Raw genomic sequence first — 26,862 nt, forward strand, 5'->3', positions numbered from 1 at the left:
GAACAGAACTACCCAATGGAAGCAAGATCAAGAACCTGGAAGAAAAAGAACATTACAAATACTTGGGCATTCTCCAGGCCAATAACATTGCATACACCGAAGTTAAAAGAAAAATTGAAAGTGAATACATCAGAAGAGTTAGAAAGATCTTAAAGTCCAAACTCAATGGCGGGAACACCATGCAAGCCATAAACACCTGGGCTATACCTGTTATCAGATACACTGCAGGAATAATAGACTGGACCCAGGCAGAGCTAGAGACGCTAGATCGTAAGACCAGGAAAATAATGACCATCAGTCATGGCCTGTACCCCCACAGTGATGTAGATAGGCTATACCTCCCTCACGGCTCAAGTGAAAGAGGAATGCTGCAAGTCCATCAAACAGTAGAGGAGAAGAAAAGAGGCCTTGAAGAATATATCAGGATAGAATATAACCACATAGAATATAAGAATATTCTTATATCCTTCTCCTGGTCAGTCACTGACAGCTCAAATCCCATCAGCATATACTTGAAGCTGGGGTTTTTCGTTCCAATGTGGATCACTTTACACGTTCCAACATTGAACCGCATTTGCCATTTTGTCACCCACTCACCCAGTTTGGAGAGATCCTTTTGGAGCTCCTTACAATCCGTTTTGGATTTCACTACCCCAAAGAGTTTGGTATCATCTGCAAATTTGGCCACCTTGCTGCTTACCCCTACTTCTAGATCATTTATGAATAAATTAAAAGGCACTGTTCCAGTACAGACCCCTGGGGGACCCCACTTCTTACCTCCCTCTATTGTGAAATCTCTCCACTGATACCAACCCTCTGTTTCCTGTCCTTCAACCAGTTAGCAATCCACACATGTATTTGTCCCCTTATCCCATGACTGCTAGGTTTTCTCAGGAGTCTTTGATGAGGAACTCTGTCAAAAGCTTTTTGAAAGTCCAGGTGCATTGGATCACCTTTATCCACATGCTTGTTGACATTCTCAAAGAACTCCAAAAGGTTTGTGAGGCAAGATTTACCTTTGCAGAAGCCATGCTGCTTATCTCTCAGCAGGGCCTGTTGTTCTAGGTGCTTTACAATTTTATCCTTGAGGATGCTTTCCGTCAATTTGCCTGGAATGGACGTTAAGCTAACCAGCCTGTAATTTCCCAGATTGCCCCTGGATCCCTTTTTGAAAATCGGTGTTACATCTGCTACTTTCCAGTCCTCCGGTACAGAGCCTGATTGCAGGACTAAGTTATATATTTTATAACTCAAGGAAGGAAGGAAGGCACCCAAGTTCAGCCTTTGTCAATCTAAGATACAGCAAAACCAGATAGTTAATATAACAGCAATAGCACAACATATTATACTCAGCGTAGAGAGCAGAAAACCACAAAAGCAAACCTTCCTTGATTCTTTCCTCTCCTGATGTATTCTCCTCAAGGGCACATTAAAGACTCTCTTTGTCTCCCAGGCCCTTTGAAAACATTTTGAAATTCCCTCCCTTTTTGTTCCCCTCCTCCCTCCCTCCTCCCAGCCAGTGGGGGCACAGTTACCCCCCATCATCATCATCATCATCATCATCATCATCATTATCATCAATTCGATTTCTATACCGCCCTTCCCATGACAACACTTGATTTAAATGACAACAAGCCAACCAAGAAGCAAGGAGATCTCAAGCCAATTGGAAGCTAGTGCCAGAAAACCAATCAGCAAAGGGGGAAAGCCTGCCAAAATGGCAGCTCGAATCACGCGAAACAATTTGCGTTCAATCGGGACTAAACTGATTCTACTGCGAATCAGCTCCTTTATTTTAAGGGGTATTTTATTCATGTTAGAATCGTGCAAATCACCCTGACTCTGAGCAAATCAATTCATGTACAAATGAAATTGAACATCCCTACTGGTAGGAGATACTTCATGTCTTAAGAACAGACATAACAGTTATGAATACAAACAATAAGCAATAGAGGAACACACAACCTTATCCAGTAGGACTGCCTTTATGGATTGAGAGCAAGAGCTGGAACATTCCCCATGAATAAAACATGAATTATAACTTTGAAGCCAGCCTAATGGGCTGTGTAACCTCCTGATTGTTTTTTATTACGGTTTAGATGGAATTAGTGTTCAAGGAGGTCACTGGTTACAGAGAAATTGGATGGCAAGAGAGTGAGTCAAAGAACCAGGACCTAATTGCAGCAGACACAGATTGGGAATCAGAGAGAGTGAAAGAGGAGCCAGAGTTAAATTACCTAATCATTGGCAAGATAATGTACACAGAGGACTGCAAGGAAATAAAGGAGACATAAAAGATGAAAGATGACAGCTTAAAGAAAGCTCTTCTAACCAAACACTCCATAATTCATTCACTAAACAATAAATAGGAGCTTGGAAGACCTACCTAGAAGCCTTTCATTCACTTCATTTAATATATTTAGCGGTCTATGGTTGTTTTGAGGGTGCAGGGTATTACTTTGTCAATGTATCTCCCAGCAATGAAAAGAAGATAATCTCTTCTCTGTGTGTGTGTGTGTGTGTGTGTGTGAGAGAGAGAGAGAGCGCAATACATATGGAAAGATATTCAAAAATATAAAGTATACATAATAAAAAGTAGTGCTTTTGTCCTGGACTACTACTGTAACTAGCTGACATACTGTGCAAAGGTCCATCAGCCTAGAAATGGAGAGTTCTGTTTGTTTGTTTGTTTGTTTGTTTGTTCAGTTTTTATACTGCCTTTCATAAAGCATCCCGAGGCAGTTTACAAAAGTTGAAATACAATTAAATTCCATAAAAATCACTTAAAACCTGAAAACAGTTAAACAGGAACAACCATTCACACACACACACACACACACACACACACACACACACACCTACCTATAAAAAAGACAACAGAAGCAGGAGAGCTGAGAGGTCTAGCAGCCCCAAAGGGGTAAAAGCCTGAACAAATAAAAATTTGTTTAGCTGTTCTTTAAAAACAGCTCTGGACCACCCAGAGACGCAAGTTTTGGGTGGTATAGAACTGTAATAATAAAATTATAATAAAATAAAATAAAATTAAAATAAAAAGCAGCCACATGTGTCAAAGAGCAGACATCGACTAGGAGAGCATTCTAGAGCCTGGAGGCAACAACAGACAAGGCCCTCTCCTGCGTAAACAGCAATTTAGCCTCAACATTTATACAGAGAGCAAAGGCTCCCCTGACGACCTTGTTGGGTGGGCAGAAATCCTTGGGAGCAAGCGGTCCTTCAGGTATCCAGGGCCCAAAACATTAAGGGCTTTAAAGGTAATAAACAGCACCTTGGATTCGATCCGGAAACAAACTGGCATCCAGTGTAGCTCTTTCAAAATGAGTGTAAGATGCTCCAAGCAAGTCGTTCCAGGGAGAAAGAACCCTGGCAGCACAAGTTGCACAAGAGTGCTCTTGTGCAAGACCACACAGCTGTGCAAATATAGTTGCATGATAGAGGGCAATTAGTTCTAATGACCCTAATTGTGTGCTCTTGTGCAACTGCACAAGCGCACTAATCCTAGGCTGACAGAGTCTTGTACAGTTTTTAAATTTATTTATTTAAAATGTTAATACTGCACCCCTCCAGTACATATGAACACTAGAGTATGTCAGCCACTGTGCCACTGTTATCAACCTAGTCTTCACCATATTTTGCCTCAGTAAGCCCCTGCTAACTGGGCAAAGAGACACCTTTCCAAGTGATGATTCTCCTTCTATTTAGTAGAGGGGAAAGCGACTGGCCCTATCCTGCCCCAGCACAGCATCCCTATAGTGGCTGTTGCTGCTGTCTCCCATGTATTTTTTTAGACTGTGAGCCCTTTGGGGACAGGAAACCATCTTCTCATTATTCTTTTTCTTTCTCTATGTAAACCGCATTGAGGACTTTTTTTTTGTTGAAAAGCAGTATATAAAAAAAATAAATATCTACCCAAGCCAACAAACAAGCTTCCGTAGCATCATGAAAGCTTCTGTAGTATCATGCAATCATGCAAAATTAGAGTCATATGGCAAGAAGGTCCCTGGAACATCTGTCCACACTGAGAAGATTCTGCTTCGTGACACATCGGCCAAAAGTAGAAAGCAAAGCCATCAGAACGTACTAGATGAGGGCTGCCTCATAGAGGGACAATTCAGAAGTCTCAAGCAAGCAACCCTTGTTAAAGAGGAAGATGGACAAGGAAAGTAGAACAAGTGTTACAAACCAGTACAGAAACGGCTTTCCTGGGCTCAGATACAGTAGTTTGATGATGAGTTTGTAAAATAAGCCAGTCTAAAAAAGTCTCTCCAAAAGAGAGTGTGTCAAGTCTTCTAGCACAAATTGCACCTGTAATTACAATTGTAATTTCTAGCACTAGAAATTCCCTCTCCCATTTGGGCTTTCACGCTTCAAGGGAAGGAAGAAAAATCCTTGGGGAAAATCATTTCGTGATCCCAAGACATATCAGATTAAGTCTCATTATATAAAACTATGGCAACAATAAAAAATGTTATAAAGGCAGACATTGTCTTGATTATAACATTGAGCATCCATCTCTATAAACCTGCTACCTTATCATGTTTCATAATAGTGGTTAAAGAGCTGCTGTATCTTTTAGAATTTTCCCCATAGTTGAATGAGGGGAAAAATTAAAGCAAAGAACTGTTAGATGTCAAGCAATATCTGTGATAACTGGACTGAAGAGGACCCACTGGTCACTTAGTGCAAGAGTTTCTGCCCAAAGTAAGGATATCTTCTACCTAAAGCAAGTCTAGTCATTGCCTTTATAACAGTTGTGTGAAATACTGCTTACCAAGTGAAAGCTACAGCTTTTAAATATGAAAAAATAAGGGATATAATAAACATTCCTTAATAATTATCTTATGATTTGCATTGGCTGTATGAGAAAGATACTCTAGCATGGAAAGAGTGGTTCGGGAAGATAATTATTTGAGGAGGAGGGGGAGGAGGTTAGGGATGTATAAAACCGGTCCAGGTGTCCGGGGTCTGGGGGCTCCATCTGGACCGGTTCCAATTCATCCTCCTCGATGCAGCCAGTTCGTGAATTTTTTTAAAAAAATTAGAATAAATTGTATTACCTTCTGCCCCTTCAAGGGGCTTCCTGTAGGCCGGAGTGTGTGTGTGTCTGCAAACACTCCCCTGCCCCCCCCACTGGCCTCTAAAATCACTGTTGCAGCCAGCCGCATTGTTATTTTTTGGCCCATTTGGGCCTCCATAAATCGGTGTGGTAGCCATTTTGGAGGCCGCCACACATATGCAAATGGCCTCTGCAAGGCCTGGCATGGCCCAGGGCCTCGCAGAGACCATTTGTGCATGCACAGTGGCCATTTTGGTTTTGGCAGCCATTTTTTATTTTTTATTTTTTTTAAAAAAATGTCCTCTGCTCATGCATAAATGGTCTCTGTGAGGCCCTGGGCCATACCAGGCCTCGCAGAGGCCATTTGAGCATGTGCAGCACCCTCCAAGATGGCCACCATGCCAATTTATAGCGGTCCAAATGGAGAGAGTAGTTGCAGAACTAATGATGACCAGGACTTCCTAGGCACTTAGACACTCAGCTTAAAATGTCCACTGCAGCAGCACCACTGTTTACAGAAACACGCTGTAATGAATGGATCATGAGTTGCATAACCAGTTCCAGTTTGCCACACAGTCTGCTGCCCTTTGCCCATATGCAGCTTGTGTCGGTTGAAGGAGAAGGAGAAGCACTGAAACAACACCATCATTGCTGTCACATGATGCAAACAAGTAGGGAGGTGATGATGAGAGCAGCTACAGCACTACTGATGACCAGAACTTCCTAGGCACTTAGACACACTGCTTAAAATGTCCACTGCAGCAGCATCGCTGTTTACAGAAACACGCTAAGTCATGGAGCATGAGTTGCATAACGGGTTCCAGTTTGCCATACAGTCTGCTGTCCTTTGCCCATATGCAGCTTGTCAGGTAAAGGAGAAGGGTAGAACTATGTGGACATAGGGCCTTCCTCAGTTGCTGCCTTCCTCTGCTGTCCTTACTCACAGAACAGTTGAGGGCAGTGGGTAAAGTGAGAAGCAGCAGGACGAGTGAGCTTTGCATTACATGCATATATATTACCACCCATCCAGATCTATATTTATGTCACCTCTATGTTCATTTGTGATGCAAGTGCTTGAGTTTGGGTAGGAGAATGGGAGTTTTTATATAACAGCAGCAAAATGGCCACCATTAACTATAAGGCTTGTAGCAAAGACCATGAGGAGGCGGGAAATAATGTCACTATCCTGAAGTATTCTCACTGTCTTTCAAACATTCCAGAAGAAAAAGCAGTGCTCAATCTTCCAACTGTAGCTGAATCTTTCAGTAAACCACTGTTTGAGCCTTTCAACATAACATGAAACTGCCAAGCATGACCCATAGTGACAGAAGCACACCCAACCCAAGCAGTATATCAACAGAGAACTGCTAATGCAATTTCACCCTTAGTTACACTAAAGTGTGACAGAATGTTGGGAACAGAGCATGACAAAGAAAAAGAATGTTGGGAACTGGCTACGATATACCTCCATTAAGCAATTCTCTTGGTGGTTCTCTCAATGGAATGCCTACTAATGCATGGAAAAAGAATTCCCACCTAGCTGTGACTGGAGCTTTTCAGAAATAAGCAAAGAAAATGAAATGAGCAGGAAAGACTCAGCCACTGAATACTAATTTATTTCAGTGGCTACAAAGAGGACCTTAATGCCTTCTGCATCTGGCACCTATCATGGGTGCGGGAGACATTTTAGAAAATGGCCATTCAATTGCTTAACAATTCAATAGGCACTTTCCTTAAAGGGTTGGCATGAGTGTGAAAACACAGCAAACGACATGCCAAGGAATGATCTCCAAGCTACCAAATGATGCCAAGTGCAATTAGTGAAGTAATCTGCTGAACATATAATTACGAAGGGGGTTCTATTCAAGGCGGATTTACAGATTAGCTGGTTGGTTACGCTTGCAAGAAGAAAGGAAAGGACATTAATGGAATATCAAAATTTGAGTTTGCTGAATGACAAATCAGGGCTTTAGAAATGTGGCTCTTTTAAAAAAAAAAAAAGTGTTTTCAATGGTTCCAAACAGCTTTGTGTGACATTTGCTTCAGAAGAATTCCCAGATACATGAAAAGTAGTAGTGAACATGTGGAAGCGGGGGGGGGGGGAGGAGAGCAGAGCATGAATTTTTAATGGCACTTTCCCCCCAGCACCCATTTCTTTTTGTTTTTGTTTTTTACTTACTCTTGTTCATGAAAGGCAGACAGACTCTGAGCCTTGAGAAAGGAAGTTTCCATTCTCTTCATAAACAGGTATAGTTCTGATAGATAAAAAAGGAACCCTGACATTTGGAAGACAGTCTTAAGTTCGTTAGCTTAAAGTTTTAGGTTCCATCCCAAGGGCAGAGGCAGATTCTATAGTTCAAGGTGCAATGGCAACATGGGAATGTTGTTAGTAGGCTAGCTAGGTTTCTAAAGCCTGAGCCAGACAATAGTTGTAAGCATCAAGTCTCTTATTTTGTCTGTAAACTGAACTGTGAACTGAACATAGAATAGCTTGAGTGAACGCTTGTTAAACTCTTATCAAAGTATACTCAAGATCTGCCAAAGTTTAATTGGAGAGAATAGAAACAACTCGTAAAGCTGTTTTCATTAAGAAGTTTGGGCACTAAGCATTTGGAACAGACTAGTCAGCTCATTCTACATCATTGTTGGGAAACTGATCATAATGAGGTATTGAGGTAAATAATTGGGTAATTACTTGTGTAATTAATCGAATGATTGACTGACTAATTGTCTATGTAAATGTAGTTGGCCTAAAAAAAAGCTGTGATGGAAATGGAATTTGAGGAGAGAGAAATGAGATGAAACTGGAATGAAACTCTTCTGTTCTCACCCCAGGTTCCTCTCATTAGACTTTTTAAAAAATGTAATAGGAATATGTGAAATATTCAAACTTTAGGAATGAAGGAAGGGAAAACAAAAGGTTTTTTTTGTTGTTGTTACTGTTATTCAGCTTTACTGAAAACTAAACATAAAGACCCTGACATACCTAATTAACTGTTAGTGTTTTCAAGCAATTGATTTGAAAATATGGGCTGCTGGCCACATGTGGGTGGCAGAATTTCTGCCTCACCTCAAATTAAGAAGCCATAAGATTTCCCTTTTTATTGGCCAGGCCATGGGCGTGGGCATGGCTAAAGGCCATTGAGGACAGTTCACTCCCTCTCAGGCTCAGTCTTCACAAGATGGGCTCTCCCTCTCTCCCATCTTAGGGGGACAATGGGATTTGCTAGTCACCCTACTGGGGATCATGTAGGAATATTTTGCTTCCCACCTGTCTGGCCTTCGGCTTGAAATTTTTTTGCCTACTTCATTCTGCCTTCCCCATTTAGTTAGTAAATAGGTCACAACAAGCAGGTGCAGTGTAGGTGGTTTCAGAAATAGTGGGGTTTACATTTGTCAACACCCTTGGACAGGTTTATTACAGGTGAGTGTTTAACTAGTCCTTAGAGGCTTCATGGCTCAGGGACTACGGTTTACACTCAAATCTGCTTTGGGGACTTCACAAATCTCACATGCTGTGTGGCTTGGAGGGATGAAGTCCATGAAAAAGTCCTGACATAGAAGAGTTGGTAAAGATGAGCAGGAATCAGTTTTTCACTGATTCTGGGCTCTGAAGCAGAGTGTACCATCCAAAATGTTTGGGGAAGGATTGCTTAAGAATGTCTGACACCCAACACTGCAGGTGGGTGGAGTTCTCAGAAAGCAGTTCATTAATTGTTAATAAAATTAATAAGTTAATAAAGTTGTGGCCCTTTCTTCCAAGAGAAGAGAGCTGGTCTTGTGGTAGCAAGCATGACTTGTCCCCTTAGCTAAGCAGCGTCTGCCCTGGTTGCATATGAATGGGAGACTTGATGTGTGAGCACTGCAAGATATTCCCCTCAGGGGACGAAGCCGCTCTGGGAAGAGCAGAAGGTTTCAAGTTCCCTCCCTGGCAGCATCTCCAAGATAGGGCTGAGAGAGATTCCTGCCTGCAACCTTGGAGAAGCTGCTCCCAATCTGTGAAGATAATTCTGAGTTAGATAGACCAATGGTCTGACTCAGTATATGACATCTTCCTATGTTCCTAAGTTGGTTGTCCTGTGTCTTATTTGCATCATGCCTTCAGATGTGGGGGCAATGCTGATTTCTTTTTTCTTTTGCACATCAGACTAAATTTTGTTCAATTTTCACTACAGTGCTCACAAACCACTGCACATGCAAGGCCATTAACTTTAGCCTAGTTAACCAACTTGTTGGATCTCCCCAGGGAGGGCTTTCCACAGGTGCAGTGTAGTGGTGTGCACGGAACCACCGCGGTGCGGTCCGGCACTGAGGGGGGTTACCTTTAAGGGCAGGGGGTAGAACTTACCCCTCCCGCCGCTCTTCCCCCTCCGGTGCTGCATTTTAGATTGAAGTTTTTGGGGCGGCAGCGTTCCTCCCTGCTGCCCCTGCCCCCGTTGTTGCCCGGAAGTCGCAGTAATACGAGCACGCATGCGCCCGTTGTGGCGCGCATGCGCCGCATACATCACACACAGCGTGCGTGTGACGTATGCGGCGCGCGCACAGCGGCGACAGGGAAGACTCCACTCCCAAGCTACAAGCTTTCAGGGGGAGTGTAACCCCATTCAGATCTAAATCATCTATTGGGTCCCACCCCCCACCCCCTAGTCAGTACCTCCAGCCTATTTGGATTCAACTTCAATTTGTTATCCCTCATCCAGCCCATTACTGCCTCCAAGCAAGCATTTAGAGAAGATATGCCATTTCCTGATGAGGTCGGCATGGAAAAGTAAAATCTGGGTGTCATCAGCATATTGGTAACACCTAGCACCAAACCTCCTAATGATCTCTCCCAGCAGTTTCATGTAGATGTTAAAAATCATTAGAGACAGTATCGAGCCTTGTGGGACTCCCTACTTCAGTTCTTGCTTAGCAGAACAACAGTCTCCAAGTGACACCAGCTGAAATCTGCCAGAGAGGTAGGAGTGGAACCACTGTAAAACAGTGCCACCCAATCCCATCTCCCCCAGGCTGTCCAGAAGGATACTATGGTCAATGGTATCAAAAGCCGCAGAGAGATCCTAAGGACCAGCAGAGTCACACTGCCTCTGTCGATAGCCAGTTGGAGATCATCCATCAGGCCAACCAAGGCAGTCTCAACCCCATAGCCCACACGGAAGCCAGTTTGAAATGGGTCTAGATAATCTGCATCATCCAAAACTGCCTGGAGCTGAGAGGCCATCACCCACTCAACCATCTTACCCAACCATGGAAGATTAGAAACAGGTCTGTAATTAGCTAACACTGAGGGATCCAGCATAGCTTTCTTCATGAGTGGACTAATAATAGCCTCCTTAAGACAAGGAGGCATCCTGCCCTCCCTCAGAGAAGCATTTATAATATTAACCAGACCCTCTCTGATAATATTATTAGCCGATGCAATAAGCCAAGTTGGGCAAGGGTCAAGAGAACAGGTTGTAGGGTGCAGAGTCCAAAGTTTGTCCACTTCTTCAGGAGTCACAAACTGAAAATGATCCAATCTAATCCCATAAGAGGAGTTGCTGGACACCTCCACAGTAGACTCTGCAGTAACTGTGGAATCCAGCTCGGCCTGAATCTGAGAGATTCCCCCCGCCCCAACAAAAAGTTGTTAAAGACGTCACAGCAAGTGACTGATGGTTCTAAGTTTAAATTTAAGGGGGAGGGGATACATACTAGATCCCTCACAGAGCTAGTAAGAATTCTCTCAGAGCTAGGAAGAAAAGGTTCTGTGCTATTCCCCCATATACCCCCAATATATCTAGAAAGAGTCAGAATTTTTCATCAGGATATCTAGGAGTGAATTGGAATATTCACTCTAGGAAGGAATAATTATCCAAAATCAAGTCAGAGAAGAAATTTGGTTTCCCCTAACAATATGACGACTCTTGGTCCAACTCACTGATGGTTATCCTCAGGGTAAAACTACTGTAGGTCTTGAACCCTACTTCATATGTCTTTGGGCACCAAGCAGTACCATCTGGGGTATTAGTCTGAAAAAAGGCAATACTCAATTTGGACACACTGATATCTCCTTTTAACATGAACATAATCAAATGTAGGTGTAATTTTAAAAAAAAAAAAAAACCATAGACAAAATCAGCATCAATTTCCAAGTGGCTGGAAAGAGTGCTGCCACAATCACAGAAATGGTTGGTAACCATTTATTTTATTTTATTTATTTATTTGATTTCTATACCGCCCTTCCAAAAATGGCTCAGGGTGGTTTACACAGAGAAATAACAAATAAATAAGATGCCACTTTTTAAAAACAATTCCCAAAGCGGTTTACATTACATAGAGAAAACAATAATGAATTAATAAGATGGATTGCAGTCCCCAAAGGGCTCACAGTCTAAAAAGAAACATAAGATAGACACCAGCAACAGTTACTGGAGGTACTGTGCTGGGGGTGGATAGGGCCAGTTATTCTCCCCCTGCTAAATAAAGAGAATCACCACAATAAACGGTGCCTCTTTGTCAAGTTAGCAGGGGTTCTTCTTATTATTTTTTACATTTTTATATCCCACTCTTCCTCCAAGGAGGAGCCCAGAGCGGTGTACTACATACTTAAGTTTCTCCTCACAACAACCCTGTGAGAAGTAGGTTAGGCTGAGAGAGAAGTGACTGGCCCAGAGTCACCCAGCAAGTATCATGGCTGAATGGGGATTTGAACTCGGGTCTTCTCGGTCCTACTCCAGCACTCTAATCACTACACCACACTGGATCTGGATAGGGCCAGTTACTCTCCCCCTGCTAAATAAAGAGAATCACCACATTAAAAGGTGCCTCTTTGCCAAGTTAGCATTAACCATGTTAATGATTCCCTAGTTCACATATCACATTAGCCTGAACAAAAGGGATATGCACAAGCCAGTTTGGTGCCTCCTCTGGGAAGCACCAAACTGGCTCAGGTGTTAGCGTTTGAACTGGCTCAATGGGGTAGGGAGCAGTTCCCTTAAGAAGCCAGTAAGGAGCTCTTTATCTGCTCCTCCCCATTCCGCCGCTATTCCAGGCATGGCACCTGGTCCCCCAACCAGCTGCATGGGGCTGAAGTGCTGTTCCCTGCAGGCTCAACACAGCATGGGCAGGTGTGCTGGCCATGTGCATGCCGACGCTGCATGGCAGCTGCAGGGAACAGCGGTGCAGCCCCACACGGCCAGTTGGGTACCAGGCGCTGTGCCTGGAAAAGCAGAGGGGTGGGGAGGAGAAGGTAAGGAGCTCCTTACCGGATCCTTAAGGAAACCACTTCCCTCCCCACCAGCCTGTGCATAAGCCGTTTGTGCACAGCTCTACTGTGCACAGTAGAGGAAAAGCCAGGATTTCTCACATTTTTGAAAATATTGTCTGAACTGCTTCCTAGGCAGTAATTCTTCTATAAAAGCACACATGCTTTCTACCTTTCATGGTCATGGATAAAAGCAGAAGAATCTGGCAAACATGTTTTTCATTTAAGTGTATTTTCTGGAAATTTAGGTACTTAATGTTCTATATACACCCACTCTATTGAAAGCACTCTGTGATATGGGAATGCACATTATCGAGGTCTTTTAATATTATGTGCAAATGGTATTAAGATATTTCTGCACCTACAGCTCTGATAATGCTCAGGTGACATACACTACTGCTGCATGCCAAAACAAAGTACCTCTTTACACAACGATTTCTGGAACAGATTGTTCAATTCACTTTATGGAGTGGCTCTGAGTTAGGGTCTCTCTGGCATGGTTCAAGGGGACAAGATTAAGAACTTGCACATCCAAAAGTGCTGCCAGACAATGAACCCATTCTCGCAAACCGAAATCAGAGGGTAGGAGGCAGCAAATGCAGCTACTGCTGATTTGTGGGAACCCACAGGAATGCTGGCCCCTGCTGCTGCGCCAGAGCAATGAGACAGGAGGCGGGGTTGTGCCCCATCACATGAGGCAGGCACGGGCCTCCATCTTGCCTCCGCCTCCACATGGCCGGGATCGGCCAAGAAGGGAAGGAGGCAGGCCAATTGGGTCCTGGCTGCCTCCATTTGTCAGTTGCACCGCAGCTTGGCACCCACCTACCCGCCCTGTACTCAATGAGGGATAGCCGGATGCCTGCAGGGGCCAAGTAGGAAATTTTTGGGTTGTGCCAGATTGCAGGGCTGACCTTATTAATTCTAATGGGGGTTAAAAGAGTGAGGCCTGGGGCGGTCGCCCTACTTGCCATGCCCTAAGGTCAGCCCTGCCAGATTGGTACTAGGTGCAATCTTCTTTTGCCTACTTCTCACTGAGTCCTTTAGGTCTGAGGTCATAGGTAGGCACTGAAGGTAACCAGTCACTTGGCAGGAGAGTGCGGGTGTTGGGTAGGTAGACTGATTAATGGTGTTCATCTGGAGGGCCATTTGGGGTGGGGGTGGGGTCAAGGACCAGCCCTTCAGGGCTTTTGTGGCCTGGAGGGTTGGGAAGGGCCCCCACTTGGGGGCTGGGATGGCTCGACTCACAAGCTTTTGGTGGCTTGAGTTGGGGGTGGGTCAGGTTGCCCCTCCATCAGAAGGGTAAAGCCTTCTGGTGAGAGGCAGTCAGGACCTGGCACCCGACCGAATCAGAACCCAGCCCTAGGAGGTGGCCCCACATGGGAGGAGTACCTGCACTCTGGTTAGTTAGATACCTCGTTGCAAGTCTTGTTCCACTGTACATTAATAAAGTGGCCCTATTTTACTCCAACTAAGCGTGTCCTGTCTTCATTGGGGCTGGGGGTGCAAGCCTGCCTAACCAGCTCATTCAAACCCTCAAAGCCCAACTTCTGTACCTTGATCTTAACCAAGGTTGGAGGGAAAGAGAAGCCTTCTTACATTGGAGTTTAAGGCTAGAGGGACCAAGCAGAGGAGATCTGCTACCACACTGGGGGTACAGAGCACCCTGTTGCTCTGTCACAACCAAAGGCACACTTAGCCACAGACTTTGGGGACCAGGTCCATGGTCTCCTGCCTCCTGGGGGGCCTCCAAATGATCTGGGGGGCCTTGCCAGAGCCCCGCCGCTGCACTGTGCTCCTGCCCCGTGCCCGCCGCCGCCCCGCCATGACGATATTTCCCATCTTCACTGCCGATGAGATGCAGGTGAGCCGAGCAGAGCAGGCCACACTCTGTGGTGGCAGCGGCATGCAGGCTTCTCCCAGGTCATTGTGCAGGCTTCTCTTCAGTCGGTGTGCCTGCGCAGTTTGAGTATGGAGAGCATCACGTGCCATGATGTCATGGCACACAACACTCTCCATACTCAAACTGAACAGACGTGCCAGCCGGAGAGAAGCCGGGAATGGGGAGAAGCCTGCGTGCCAGGTAGGGAGAAGCCCATGAACCGCCACCACCACAGGGGGAGGCCTGCTCCGCTCAGCTCTCTCCCCACCCCCAGCAGTGAAGATGGGAAATATCGGTGTGGTAGGGCAGTGGCAGGTGCTGGGCAGCAGTGGTGGCACAGCGCTGGGGCACTTGTGAGGCCACACAAAAATAGTTTGGAGGGCCCCCCCCAGGAGGCAGGAGCAGTGGTGGGGCAAGGTATCTTTTTAAAAAGTAACGGGAGGCCTCACAGTGATGGTGGGTAGCCTCACAGTGGGGGGCGGGGCTCCGAAGCCCTCTAGGTCCGGACTGATTTTGGACCGAGGTGCGCCACTCATCACAACACTAATCTGGAATGCAAACTTATGACTTAGCACATCTGGTTAGTGCAACATCCCTGCACTGGCACATGTTTGCACAAGTGCAGCGTTGATCTGAATGTTCACAATATTGCTTCAAAATGTTGATGGTGGGGGAGGTAAGAAACATAAGAACTCTGATAGATCAGGTCAAAGGTTGATGTAATCCAGAATCCTGCTTTGCACATTTGCTGGCAAGATTTTCCAGGAAAAGTACAAGCTGCATTCCTGCTCCCATCCCCTGCTGTAGCTCCCCAGCAACTGGTATTCACTGGCACACTGGTTCTGAACCTGGAGCTTCCATATAGTCATATCTCCATGTTTTTATAAAATCTCTTTAAGGCCATCTGTGCTCGTGGCCATCACCTCCTCTTATGGCAGTAAATTTATTTCAAGAGATAATGGATCTGTTTGTTATTTAATGTTGAATATGCTACTGATAAAGCATACAGTGGGGCCATTCACACGACCTACCAGGTGGGCGGGCAGGGGGAAGGCTTCCCAAACCTTGCCTTCCCCCCAGACGATCCTTGTAAGCCTGGTGGGAATGCGCTCAGTGTTCCCACATGATCAGCCCTGTTACGTGCAGCACGAAGCATGGCGGATTGATCTGAGGCTGGGACTCATTTTCCCAGCCTCCATGAATCCCACCATGAAGCGAGTGACCAGGGGATTCCCCCAAGAGACGGGTGCTCTAGGCACCCATCTCTGTGTGCGGCCAGGCTGGACACAGGGATTCCCCCAAGGGACACGTGATCTAGGTGCCCGTCTCTGTGTGTAACAAGGCTAGAAGCAGCCCATGCTTACACATGAGCACTCGCTACCTTAACCTAGGCTAACAGCCAGGCTTAAAAGCCAGGCTAGGTGACTCCGGCTCACCAGGATCGGACCTGATCTGGGCAATTCTCACATGCAGCCTAACCTGGGCTGGACATCACTCACCTGGGTTAGGCTGCATGTGAAAACAGTCTCAGAATGTGTCAATTGAGAATTCTTAGACTTAACTCTGAGCTCAGCAGCTCCATCCTCATCTGAAAGTACTGAAGTGAATTATTACACCCTCTGAGACTCCATCAAAAGGAGGTCTTTTATCCTTTTATTCTTCCCCTTTGTTTGCTCAATATGAATCTAACCAAGGGTTAGTAGATCAGTTCAGTAATAATCTTGCAGAGAGAAATACATTGTTCCATAGTAACCACTTACCGGCACCATAAAAATGGGCTTGTCTACTCCCAGGCTTCTATGAAACTGCATCTAAGATGTTCCATAAAAATATCTCATTGATAGTTATCATTCTGTAAAGCCTGTATTATGACTTTTATGAACCCATATTAAAAAAGAATTTAGAATTTCATCAATAATAATAAAAAATTGCCTATAAAGATTTCAAAAGCTAAGCACACCACATTCCAGGAAAAGATAACACAGAACAACCTACATAACAAGGCTTTGTTTACTCACTACAGAAAACTGACAGCCATCCTTCTAAATTCTCCCTGCATCCTTTGCAAAAATCAAATTGCAATTGTGCAGTTCTCTGCTTAAGTGGATCATTGACCCCAGCGCTAAGTCACTTGGTGCCTCACCTGAGCAACATATAAGAAGCCCCTTGCTCTTTCACTAATTTCTATACACAAAGTGTGGTGGGAAACTGGATCCCTTTTGAGGTGGAGCAAGTTACAGTTAGGTAAAACTGATCTCGCACAGTTTCACAGATATTTTCAGGTCAGGCAAAACTGATTAGATATGTGTTAAGTATTTCAAATCACACAGCTGGGATGACCAAAAGGTCAGACAGTCTGACCCCTTGTTAAGACAAGATCACCCATAGATCAGCATCCATCAGTTAGCAATGTGCTTTATAATCCTTATATCACTTATCTCTATTAAAAAAAAAACTTTTGAACTAGTGAATGACATTCCCATTTTTAGTGGCTGAGATTTAAAAAGCCCTGTGCATGAGCAAAACAGTGCTTCTGTGCACACAGGGAGGGGAGGGATAGGGCACCGATTTTTCTTGCTGGTTCCATGCCACATTGAATGCTGATCTAAAGGGTCCCTTTCAACCACGGAGAGCAGCTTTGTGGAGTGTGTGTGAGCATACAGTGGGGGCAGTGGCAGAGGAAGAGGAGAAAAGTTCCACAGCAAGTGAGGCACTGTGCACAGCTCTTTGGATTCCAGCCCATATGGCTCTGTGTCTTGCTAGAGCGGGTGAAAAAAACAAACAAAAAGACATAAAGCAGATGTCATGCTCACCCTGTAGAAAAACAAAACTGTGGGAGTTGTTTCAGTTCAGCCCTGAACCCCCAAGTCTAGCATTTGACCAGTTTAGCTAACACTTCATGAAATCTGATGGATCAGGGATGTCACACACATTTGAACAGGTGGGAAAGCAAACACCCCTGTTCAAATGATCATGAGGAGGAAGAGGGTGAACACAGCCTTGATCATAGCCTTCTGCAAGCAAGGCTGTGCTTGCCCTGGTCTTGTGTCTCTCCACTATGTCCCCTTTCCCCTGCCCCCAGCCTTCCCCCATGAAACCTACCTTGGGATAGAGGGATATCAGACATGACAGAGGCTCCAACTTCAGGCTCCAATGAAGCATTGAAGCTCTTCTCACGATCCATGAGAAGAGCTTCTGTGGGGTATGTGGGGAGACCAGGCTTAGCCCATTCTCTCCACAGATTATCCTGCTCAGAGCCCTGGGCGGCCAGATTGGCCACCCACACGATTGCTGGCTCCATCACAGAGCCGGCAGGGGTGGCGGGTATTGGGGGCCGGCTGGCCCCTGGAAGTTCCTGGATGCCCTGTGCATCCTTGGGAGCACCGGGCTCACTCGCGTGCACGGTGGTTCCCACGAGCACTGGAAAGTGGGCTAAGCTCCCTTCGCCTGCTTTCCAGTGCCCTTGGGAATAGCCTCATTGTCTTTCTGCTGGGCCTAGACTGATTCTGCTGTTGATTCTAACCAGCATTCACTGTTGGAAAAGGATGCGATGAGCACTCCAAGCAGGAATGGTGTGCATAGCATCATATTACTTACTACTGAGGATGCTGGGGTTTGTACTCTCAGTTCAGGCTCTAGCAGGAAAAAATGTTCCACCATGGCCTAGCGTGCCCACAGCTGTGTCCACCTTTGCATTTCCCCCTCCTTCTGGGAAATGAAGCTTCTGGGGGACCTTGGTGCAGGCTCTCCCATAGAGAGCCTTTTCCTGCAGCAGAACTGGTCCCTTAAGTCCTTGATCTCTAGCAAGGAAAGAGGCTCTGCACACCTATAGGAAGGCTCCCCCTTCCCCAAGATAAGGATTTTGGCCTTAGGGAAAGGGGTGGGGGAGGAGCAGAAGGGAAAACAAGACAAATTGGCACTCCCCCCCCTCACCCATCGATGGTTCAGCTGAGAACCTGTAAAACCTTGAGAACTTTGGGGGTGAAGAACAAACTGCCTGTGCATCTCTGTGCCACAAGAGCTTATCTACATCAATATATTTGACAGTCTTTAAGATGCTACAAAACTCTTTGTTGTTTTTGCTTCAGCAGACCAACCCAGTGATCCCTCTTAAATCTATTCTACTAATGGGAACGCATCAGGTTCCTTGGCTTCTGCAAGTTGTGCATATAGTTGCCTGGACACCATAATAAGTTTACCTATATAGGCTAGGCTCCAAAAAGCTACTTTAAGCATCTCCAGGGACTTCCCTCCCTTTAAACAGTAGACCTTACTGCCAAAACACTAACTGTATTGGATACTTTCCAGAGTTTTGTCTTGTGAAAAAGATTAAAAACCCAAGTACAAAGCTATACTGAATAGACAGAATTAGTTGTGAATTTCCTCATCCTGGTCACAGCCAGTTGCCCCTCAAGAAGAAGCTAAACAAACTGCAAAATGACCAGCTGAATAATATATCAACAGGAGAAGATTAGCCATTGCATTTTAGAGAGCTAGAAGCATGCATATTTGCATTTTGTCCATTAGGAAACCAGAAGGTCAAAGCCAGTTACTAGAGCTATTGCATTATACAATACTACAATGCTTTTCAATATAAGCAGATTTTTCTTATAATCGGTCAGGGAGCACTAGGCATTCAGAAGATACTACCCAGTGTACATTGCTCAAGTCTCTAATTTAAAGCACTCCACACACTCCACTGTCTCACACATCTTTAACATCAACTTTTGTTTGGTGTCTTTTTTATGAAAGCAGAAGGTGAATTTTGCAAGTGCCAATCAAAAGCTTGTACTAACATTTCCAATGTATTATCCTAGGACAGAAAAGTCTCACATTCTTCCAGGAAGAAACTCAGAACTCTTGCTTTACTGTCCACAAAGCAAAAACAGATCATTTTGTGAAACTGTAGCTTTGTCTCCAGCTGACATATCATTATCCAATGGACAAACTGTGAGAAGCCATTGCTAACAGCATAATAAGAAATCTAAGAGCATTCTCAGGTGTGAAGTAGCCAAGCCAAGATAAAGCTTAATGGCTTGTCAGGTTGAAATAAGCTGTCTGCCTTTACCAAATATGCTGGGCAAGATTTTTCCCTGTAGTGAAATTGGCTTAGTACTAGAGATGGATATAAACCAAATGCTTCTACAGCTCCCTTATTTTAATGTATCTTTTCTCAGACCTGACATGTTGGAAGAGTCTTTCTGAAGGATAAATTTGTACTCATGAACCTTTGAATGGCTTCTACCTCCTTAATGCAAAGAGATCTCTTCCTCCCCACAGGGGCCCACAAAGGGGCAGACCATTTAGCATCAGCACGCAGTAATAAATCTACATTAAACTGGTCACCTGAGAAGTTGCAACTGGAATACAGTAAAAGTGGTGACAAGAGAAACCTCCTTTAACTAGTTCAGTACTTTTTAAGTCCAGGGAAAAACTTGCTTACAGCAAGTTCTCCCAGGTGTGGAAGTGATTAAAATATACTACTAATTTAAACCCTGGGTGCTTTGGAATCTCTGGGTTCAAATCGATCCTGAACCTTTTACATTAGGTCCGGCTTATTTGATGTAATTACATTCAATCAACAAAGTGGGTAATTTTAAACATGAATTTAAGTACTTTCAGGATACCTAGAAAGCTCAGATCTGGCATTCATATAGTTCACAACACATTGATTATGAGAAAAGTTTGAAAATTGCATGTGTTTACACCTTGCAGTCAACATAAGGGATATTAAAAGCCCTCTCGTAGACATTGCATTGTATATGCATAGAGTTGTCTGCACATGTGTGAATTACTGTACATGCATTGATTTTAAAAGTGAACTTGGGTACAGGCCCCCTCAAATGCAGGGTACAGTTAAACATAAAATTTGAATGGGGCTACAGTGACCTTATAGCAGAGGCCACGATTCTAGTACAAAGCATGCCATAGGACGGAATGCTGGGGTGTGGGAGTTTTGTTCCCTTTTCAGGCTTGGATTTGGGAGAAGGGGGGGCTAGCTGCAGTGGGAAACATACCTCTATGGCTGTAGAATATTAAGAGTTATTTACCAGTTTTTGTGTGCACACACCCCCACACACCCCTATATAATAATCTGGGTATAACATAACAAATGTTAAAACCACACTAGGTTAATTTTAGCCAGCAAGGGTCACCACATTTCCACATTTTTCAAAAGAAGATCTTTCCATGCTTCCAAATAGTACTCTGGTTTAGGATTTGGTGGGCTGGGAAATGTTGAGTGATGTTCATGGAGCTGGCTATTCCCCTGGTGGCGCAGTGGTAAAACTGCCACCCTGTAACCAGAAGGTTACAAGTTCGATCCTGACCAGGGGCTCAAGGTTGACTCAGCCTTCCATCCTTCCGAGGTCGGTAAAATGAGTACCCAGAATGTTGGAGGCAATATGCTAAATCATTGTAAACCGCTTAGAGAGCTCCGGCTATAGAGCGGTATATAAATGTAAGTGCTATTGCTATTAATGCATATACAGCTCAAGTCACATTACTCTTTTTCCATATAGTCTTGCATCCTTATGAATGCATATGAATGATCAGATGGTGTGATCATTTAGAAGTGTGAACCACTCCTAAGTGTGTTTGATTTATATCTGTTAGAATTCAGCACCACTTCTGGGTCTGGTTGGTATATCAAAACAGTGCTAATGTGACATTTTCAAGAAGGTGCTCTTGACTGATCTTATTGTGATCACAATAAGACAAAAAGGGAAAGGAAGTCTCTCCTGGCAAAGTATGTTGGGCATAAGTCATTAAAAGCAAGACAAAACTAACACCTGGAAAATAAACATTCAAGGCACACAAGAGAGAGAAATGTGTATAAAATCAGAAGTAAGGTCACCAAAACCAGATGCTTTAACCACAATAAATAAGACACAGTTTATAGTCTAGTAATTGTAAATATAAACTGTAAATATAGTCATTTCTTGCAGCATCATATGCATTTACTCTAACATCTATGGAAATACTACATTAGAGAAGCTTGACTAACAGAATTAGAGGGGGAAATGACAGTCTCTTACTAGCATAAGAGCCAACATGTAGGCCTCCTATCACTAGGGGGCAACCCGGAGACACTTTGAAGAAACTTGACATTTAATTTGACAATCAGCCAAAGGGGCACATTTACAGTGACTCCCAAGGCTCCTTGATTAATTCTGCAAACTTACGTCATTATCTGTGTTTCTATGCCCGGTTCCACTAGGGACCCATCCACAAAGAGCGGCGCTGATGTGAAGCCATATTTATTCCAGGTCCTTCCTTCATCGAAACTCACCCTGAGTTTGAAAGAGATGAAATAAATACACATAAAAGAGTTTCACTGGAGCCATTACCAAGGTAATTAAGCACCTTCTTAGGCTGCTGAGTGACAGTCACTGGATTTATAAACAGGCATCAATCTTCACAGTCTTGCCTTGTTATTAATTAATGCTCTGCTTCGAGGTGCTTTGAAGAAGTAATGCACCATGAACAGTTATCAAAGTCAAGGAGGGAACGGCACTGTCAGAACCGAATGATAGCTTAGCTCTGAGCAGGGAAATTGAGAGAACCTGACACACAAGATGCCACTTTAAGTGGAGCAGGGAACTTGTGTCCTTTACTTTGCTATGGGAATTAGGGATGTCTGTTAATCATGGGAGCTCTAACTCTGCACAAGATGGGACTACACTTTATGTTCTGAGCCCAATATGCAAAATACTTCTATCAGTCATGCACTGAAAACTTGTAAAATTAGCCAATCACTGTTATTCAAATCAATCTTATCACAGAAAAGCATAGTGTGGATATGATACTTAGCTTTTGTCATAAATGTCTGAGAGATTTATCTGGGATATAACTTATTTAATGAATTGGACAAATATGTCGATGGTTAGATACCACTGAATGGAAATTAAGTTGATTAACTAGGATGGTTGATTGTGGAGGCCACTGTTTTCTTATGTTAGACTCTGAGGTGCTATGAGAGAAGTAGAGTGTATTTTCCATATAACTGACTGCTTCTTCTGCAAACCATATGAACTTTCTATTGATATTAAGAGTATGTGGATGTCAAAAGACTCAAATATAAAGTCCATGTGAGACATTTGTCCTTCTTGCTGTAGGGGTGTTCACAAAACCACCTGGCCCGGTTTGGTTCAAGTTCAAACCAAACACAAACTGCACTGGGCCAGTTTGGTTTTGGCCCTCTTCAGAAACAGCCCCCTCCATTGGATTCGGTTCATGGGGAGGGGTTCAGAAAACTTTGAGGGGGGGTCTTTTTTCTTTTTAACTTACCTCCTCTGGGGGGGCTTCTCCAACTGACAGAGGGGTCTGCAGAGGTTCCCCCTCCCCTGACGGCCTTCCTTTCCCTAAAAATAACCCAGTTTGGGCATCTTCAGCCCTTTCCAGGCTTATTCCCTGGTGCGGTGGCCATTTTGGAGGCTGCTACACCTGCACAGTGGGACCCTGCGTGGCCTGGATCATGACCTGGGTCATCATGGAGGGTCCCACTGCGAAGGCTTGGCAGCCTCCAAAATGGCCACTGCAACAGGGAAAGGCAGAGAAAGGCCTGAAGATGCCCAAACCAGGTTATTTTTTAGGAAAAGGAAGGCTAAAGGAGGAAGGAACCTCCACAGATCCACCACCACCACCTTGGAGAGGCTCCCCAGAGAGGGTATGTTTAAAATAAAAAGAAGAAAATGTTTGAACCCCTGAACTGGGGTGGGGTGTTTGTTTCAGAGTCAAGCTGAACCAGGGGTGGTGCGGCTTGACCCCAAACCTTCAATCTTAACTGGTTTGATATTGAGCCAGTTTGGATTTGAACCAGTTTGCATGCCCCTAGTGTGCTGTAGGGGTGTGCATGAACCAAAAATCTCAGTTTGGCTCGAATCTGAGCTGAAACATGTGCTGCCAAACTGGATTAGTCAAGGGGCTGGCCAGTCCAGTCCATCTGACAAAACTGGTTCAGTGGTTCAGGCAGCTAATATACTTGTTAAGAGAAATCTGGTGAGGATTCTCCTTTTCAAATACAGTGGTGGGGGACCCTGGCAATGGTAAGGGACAGCCGGGCAGGGGTGGTGAGGGAGGTAGTAAGATTCTTACCTAGCTGGTGTAGCTGCTGGCACCGCCACTCGCCCTCTTTGGCATAGCCCCAAGTGTACACTGTGCCTTCTTTAGGAAACCTTCCACATGACAGCAGTGCAGTTCTGGCCTCTGCAGATGCATGGAGGCCATTTACATGGCATCTGTGGATGCTGGAACCACTCCATTGCCATGCAGGAGGTTTCATAAAGAAAATAGAGCACACGCTTGGAACTGTGCCAAGGATGGCAAATGGCAATGCTGGCAGCTGCGCTGGCCAGGTAAACATCTGACTACCTCTCTTGCCACCCCCACCCGGCCACCTACTCCTTGTTGAACTGCTTTGCCCAAACTGGGCCAGCTTTGGTTCAATCACAGACTGAACTGCCCCCAGTTCAGTCCATGACTGAACTTGCGAACTGGCCCAATTTGAGGCAAAAGGGTTCAGCAACAAACCATTTGTGTACACCCCTAGTCTGCTGCTTTTCCAAAGGCAGAAATACACCACTAAGGATGCTTTCAGTGTTTCAAATTTCTCTCTAGATTTTGGAGGTCTGAATGCATTTGGAAAGTTCCATTGTTCCTTAAAAAAAAATATCCAGATGTATATTTTGTATACATGCACATTTTGCAGCAGCTTCCAGTTCAGGGCACGCATGTCCCTTCTCCACCCCACTATATTATCAACACATATGTGCATGTTGATAAAGCACTGGGTTTTGATATGTATGGTGTCTTTAAAATATACAGGATTACATGTTGTGCTCATAAGTACGCAGCTTGGGGGTACTACTGGACCCGGCTCTGCTTTTGGAAGCTCAGGGGGAAATGGTGGCCAAGGGTGCCTTTGCACGGCTTCGGCTAGTGCACCAGCTGTGTCCCTCTCTCGAGAAGGCAGATCTAGCCACAATTACCCATGCCTTAGTCATGTCACGGCTAGATTACTGTAACACGCTCTATGTGGGGCTACCCTTGAAGAATATCCGGAAACTGCAGCTAATGCAAAATGCGACAGCTAGGGTTTTATCTGGAGCTGCCTGGTGGGAGCACATCACACCCATTCTGAAAGAGCTGCACTGGCTACCAGTTTATTTCCGGGTCCAATTCAAGGTGCTGGTATTGACCTGTAAAGCCCTTAACGGCTTGGGCCCGGGATACCTGAGGGACCGCCTGCCCCCAAGGGTTGCTCCCTGCTTGATGAGGTCATCTGAGGGGGCTCTGCTCTGGGTGCTGACAATTAGGGAGGCTAGGTTGTCATGCACTCGGGACATGGCCTTCTCTGTTGCTGCCCCCAGACTCTGGAATGCTCTCCCAGTGGCTATCTGCTCCTCGGTCTCCATCACAGGTTTTAGAAAGCATGTTAAATCTTGGCTTTTTACCCAGGCTTTCATATGATTGTTTCTGCTGCTGCTTCTTTGTATTTTGTACTGTTTTTATGCTTGTGTTTTACATTTTTAATCATATTTGTTTTATATTTTAGCTTAATATTTTAATTGTATCATTTTTATACTTCTGTTTTTAATTCTGTGTAAACTGCCTTGGGGTTGTTTTAATGAAAGGCGGTATATAAATTTAACAATCCATCCATCCATCCATCCATCCATCCATACATACATACATACATAAAATAAGTAAGTAAAATATGCACAAAAAGAATCTTGTTCCTGTCACATAAACAATTATATCAATATTGTTTTTGTTGTCATGGCAATGTTTTATCAAATTGTATACAGACACAGATATAGACATACACAATATGGGGCAGGGATCCAAATGAACTGAAGGAACAGAAATTTGAGGCCGACTGAGAATGCTCTAATTCCCAAACTGATTTTAAAGATTTTCCTGTTTAATCCTGAATTCAGGAGGCATTGGGCACAGGATGAGTGCTCTCTGTAACAGGGGTTGCCAGATGTTGTTGATTACAATTCCTAGAATCCTCAGTTTCAAAGCCCATTGCAGCTGGGGATTCTGGGAGCTGCAGTCAACATCTTGAAATCCCTGTTACAGGGAACATTGTACCGGACCCAACAAACCCATGGAACAATAAAATAATAGAATGGCAGAATGTGCTCATCCCTATACAGAGGTATCATTAATGGGTGGCCCCAAATCTTATCAATCCAGATGTGTTGTAGCAAAAATAATATGCTTAGCCTGTCAGATTTCCTTACCCGATAAGGCTTTTTGATGGACATGTAATTTTCTCTTTTCCCATCAGATTTTCTTAGCCAGTAATGTTTTCTGATGGACAAGAACATACTTTTTCATTCTCAGATTTCCCTCTCAGATTTCAATACTAGGTCAGGCTTTTCTGATGGTAAGGTTTTCTGATGGACTAGACAGCTTTCAGTTCTTTGTCAGATTCCAGTACCAAGATAAGATTTCTAATTAGTAATGTTTTTGATGCACTGACAGGCTAAAAGAAGCCTATCATAACGGACAGGTTAAAAGAACAATGTCATAACTTTAGCTTGCCATAACTGACAGGCGAAAGGAATAATTCACTATACTGGCCTTGCATCAGCCACCTCCATGACCTCTTCCAGAAAAGTAATGCAGCAGTGGAGGCACCTGCCCAGAGCATGGGAGACAGCACCTAGTGTCATCCAGCTCCCTGCTGCTTCCACCTTCATAGGTACTGTATTATTATTAGAGACTTTAAAAAGCATGCATAATTATTCTTGGCGGGGGAGGATATGAGTGAATTTAATTATGGAAAGGAAGGCTGTAGGCCTGGGCCCCACATTTTTAAAGTACCTAGCAATGCCCCTTTCCTTATATATTAAAATTTAAAAAGCCTCAGGAAATAATACAGTATTACAAAAGAAATAGTGCTGCCTAGTGGCATGGAATTACTAATACCGCATCAATGATGTTTTCATTCACATGTGTAAGCATCTGCAGCTGCAAATCTAAACCAGGCAAAAACATGTGTACACCCAACAACGTATTTGTAGATAAGTTGTTAAGAAATAACTAATTTATCTATTTATATCTCTCTATATTTAATTCTCTGAGACATACCTGTGGCTAATCCCATGTGTGGCAGCTCTTGTGAGAGTTCGGAGAGCTGCCGGTTGGGGAGCGGGGAGAACGAAATGGGGCTGGAGTGGGGGAGACTGGGAGAACTAGGAGTGCAGATGCTCTGTGCCAGGTCAGCTAGTTTAACATATTTCTATACTGCCAAAAAATATGTCTCTGGACTATGACTGGACTTACTTAGGACTAAGCTGCATGTGTTGCATTGTTCTGTTAGGTTTTGCTCTACACCCCACCCCAACACACATTTTTTTTTAACCAAATGCAACCCCAGATACTGCAGTCTGAAGACCAATGCAAAGGAAGGCGTCTTGCTAAAGAGTGGGAGGATCAAGATCTGTATACAGCAGCAGTTTGTATGCTTCATAGCAGCAGTTGATACTTTGAAGGAAGTGACTGGGTTCCTGCCAAAGGTCACCAAAACAGGGACCTAGAGCGGGAGCAAACCATTCCACGAAACTGGACACAGTTCACACAGTTTGACTCAACTCTAACAGAAAGGCCACCAGAACAGAATTATAACATGTCATTGGGAGTGAGTTCAAA

The 26,862-nt window shown here is 44.3% G+C and overlaps 1 protein-coding gene across 1 annotated transcript in view; it reads right to left on the reverse strand.

Annotated features, from left to right (window-relative positions):
• SORCS3 (sortilin related VPS10 domain containing receptor 3) overlaps positions 1-26,862 on the reverse strand; it is a 750,118-nt gene that overhangs the window by 105,972 nt on the left and 617,284 nt on the right. The window contains exon 14 of the mRNA XM_053311335.1: positions 21,384-21,491. Within this exon, the coding sequence (XP_053167310.1) occupies positions 21,384-21,491 (108 nt within the window). The remainder of the gene's footprint in view (positions 1-21,383; positions 21,492-26,862) is intronic.

Source organism: Hemicordylus capensis, chromosome 3 (assembly GCF_027244095.1).
Source record: "Hemicordylus capensis ecotype Gifberg chromosome 3, rHemCap1.1.pri, whole genome shotgun sequence".
NCBI lineage: Eukaryota > Metazoa > Chordata > Lepidosauria > Squamata > Cordylidae > Hemicordylus > Hemicordylus capensis.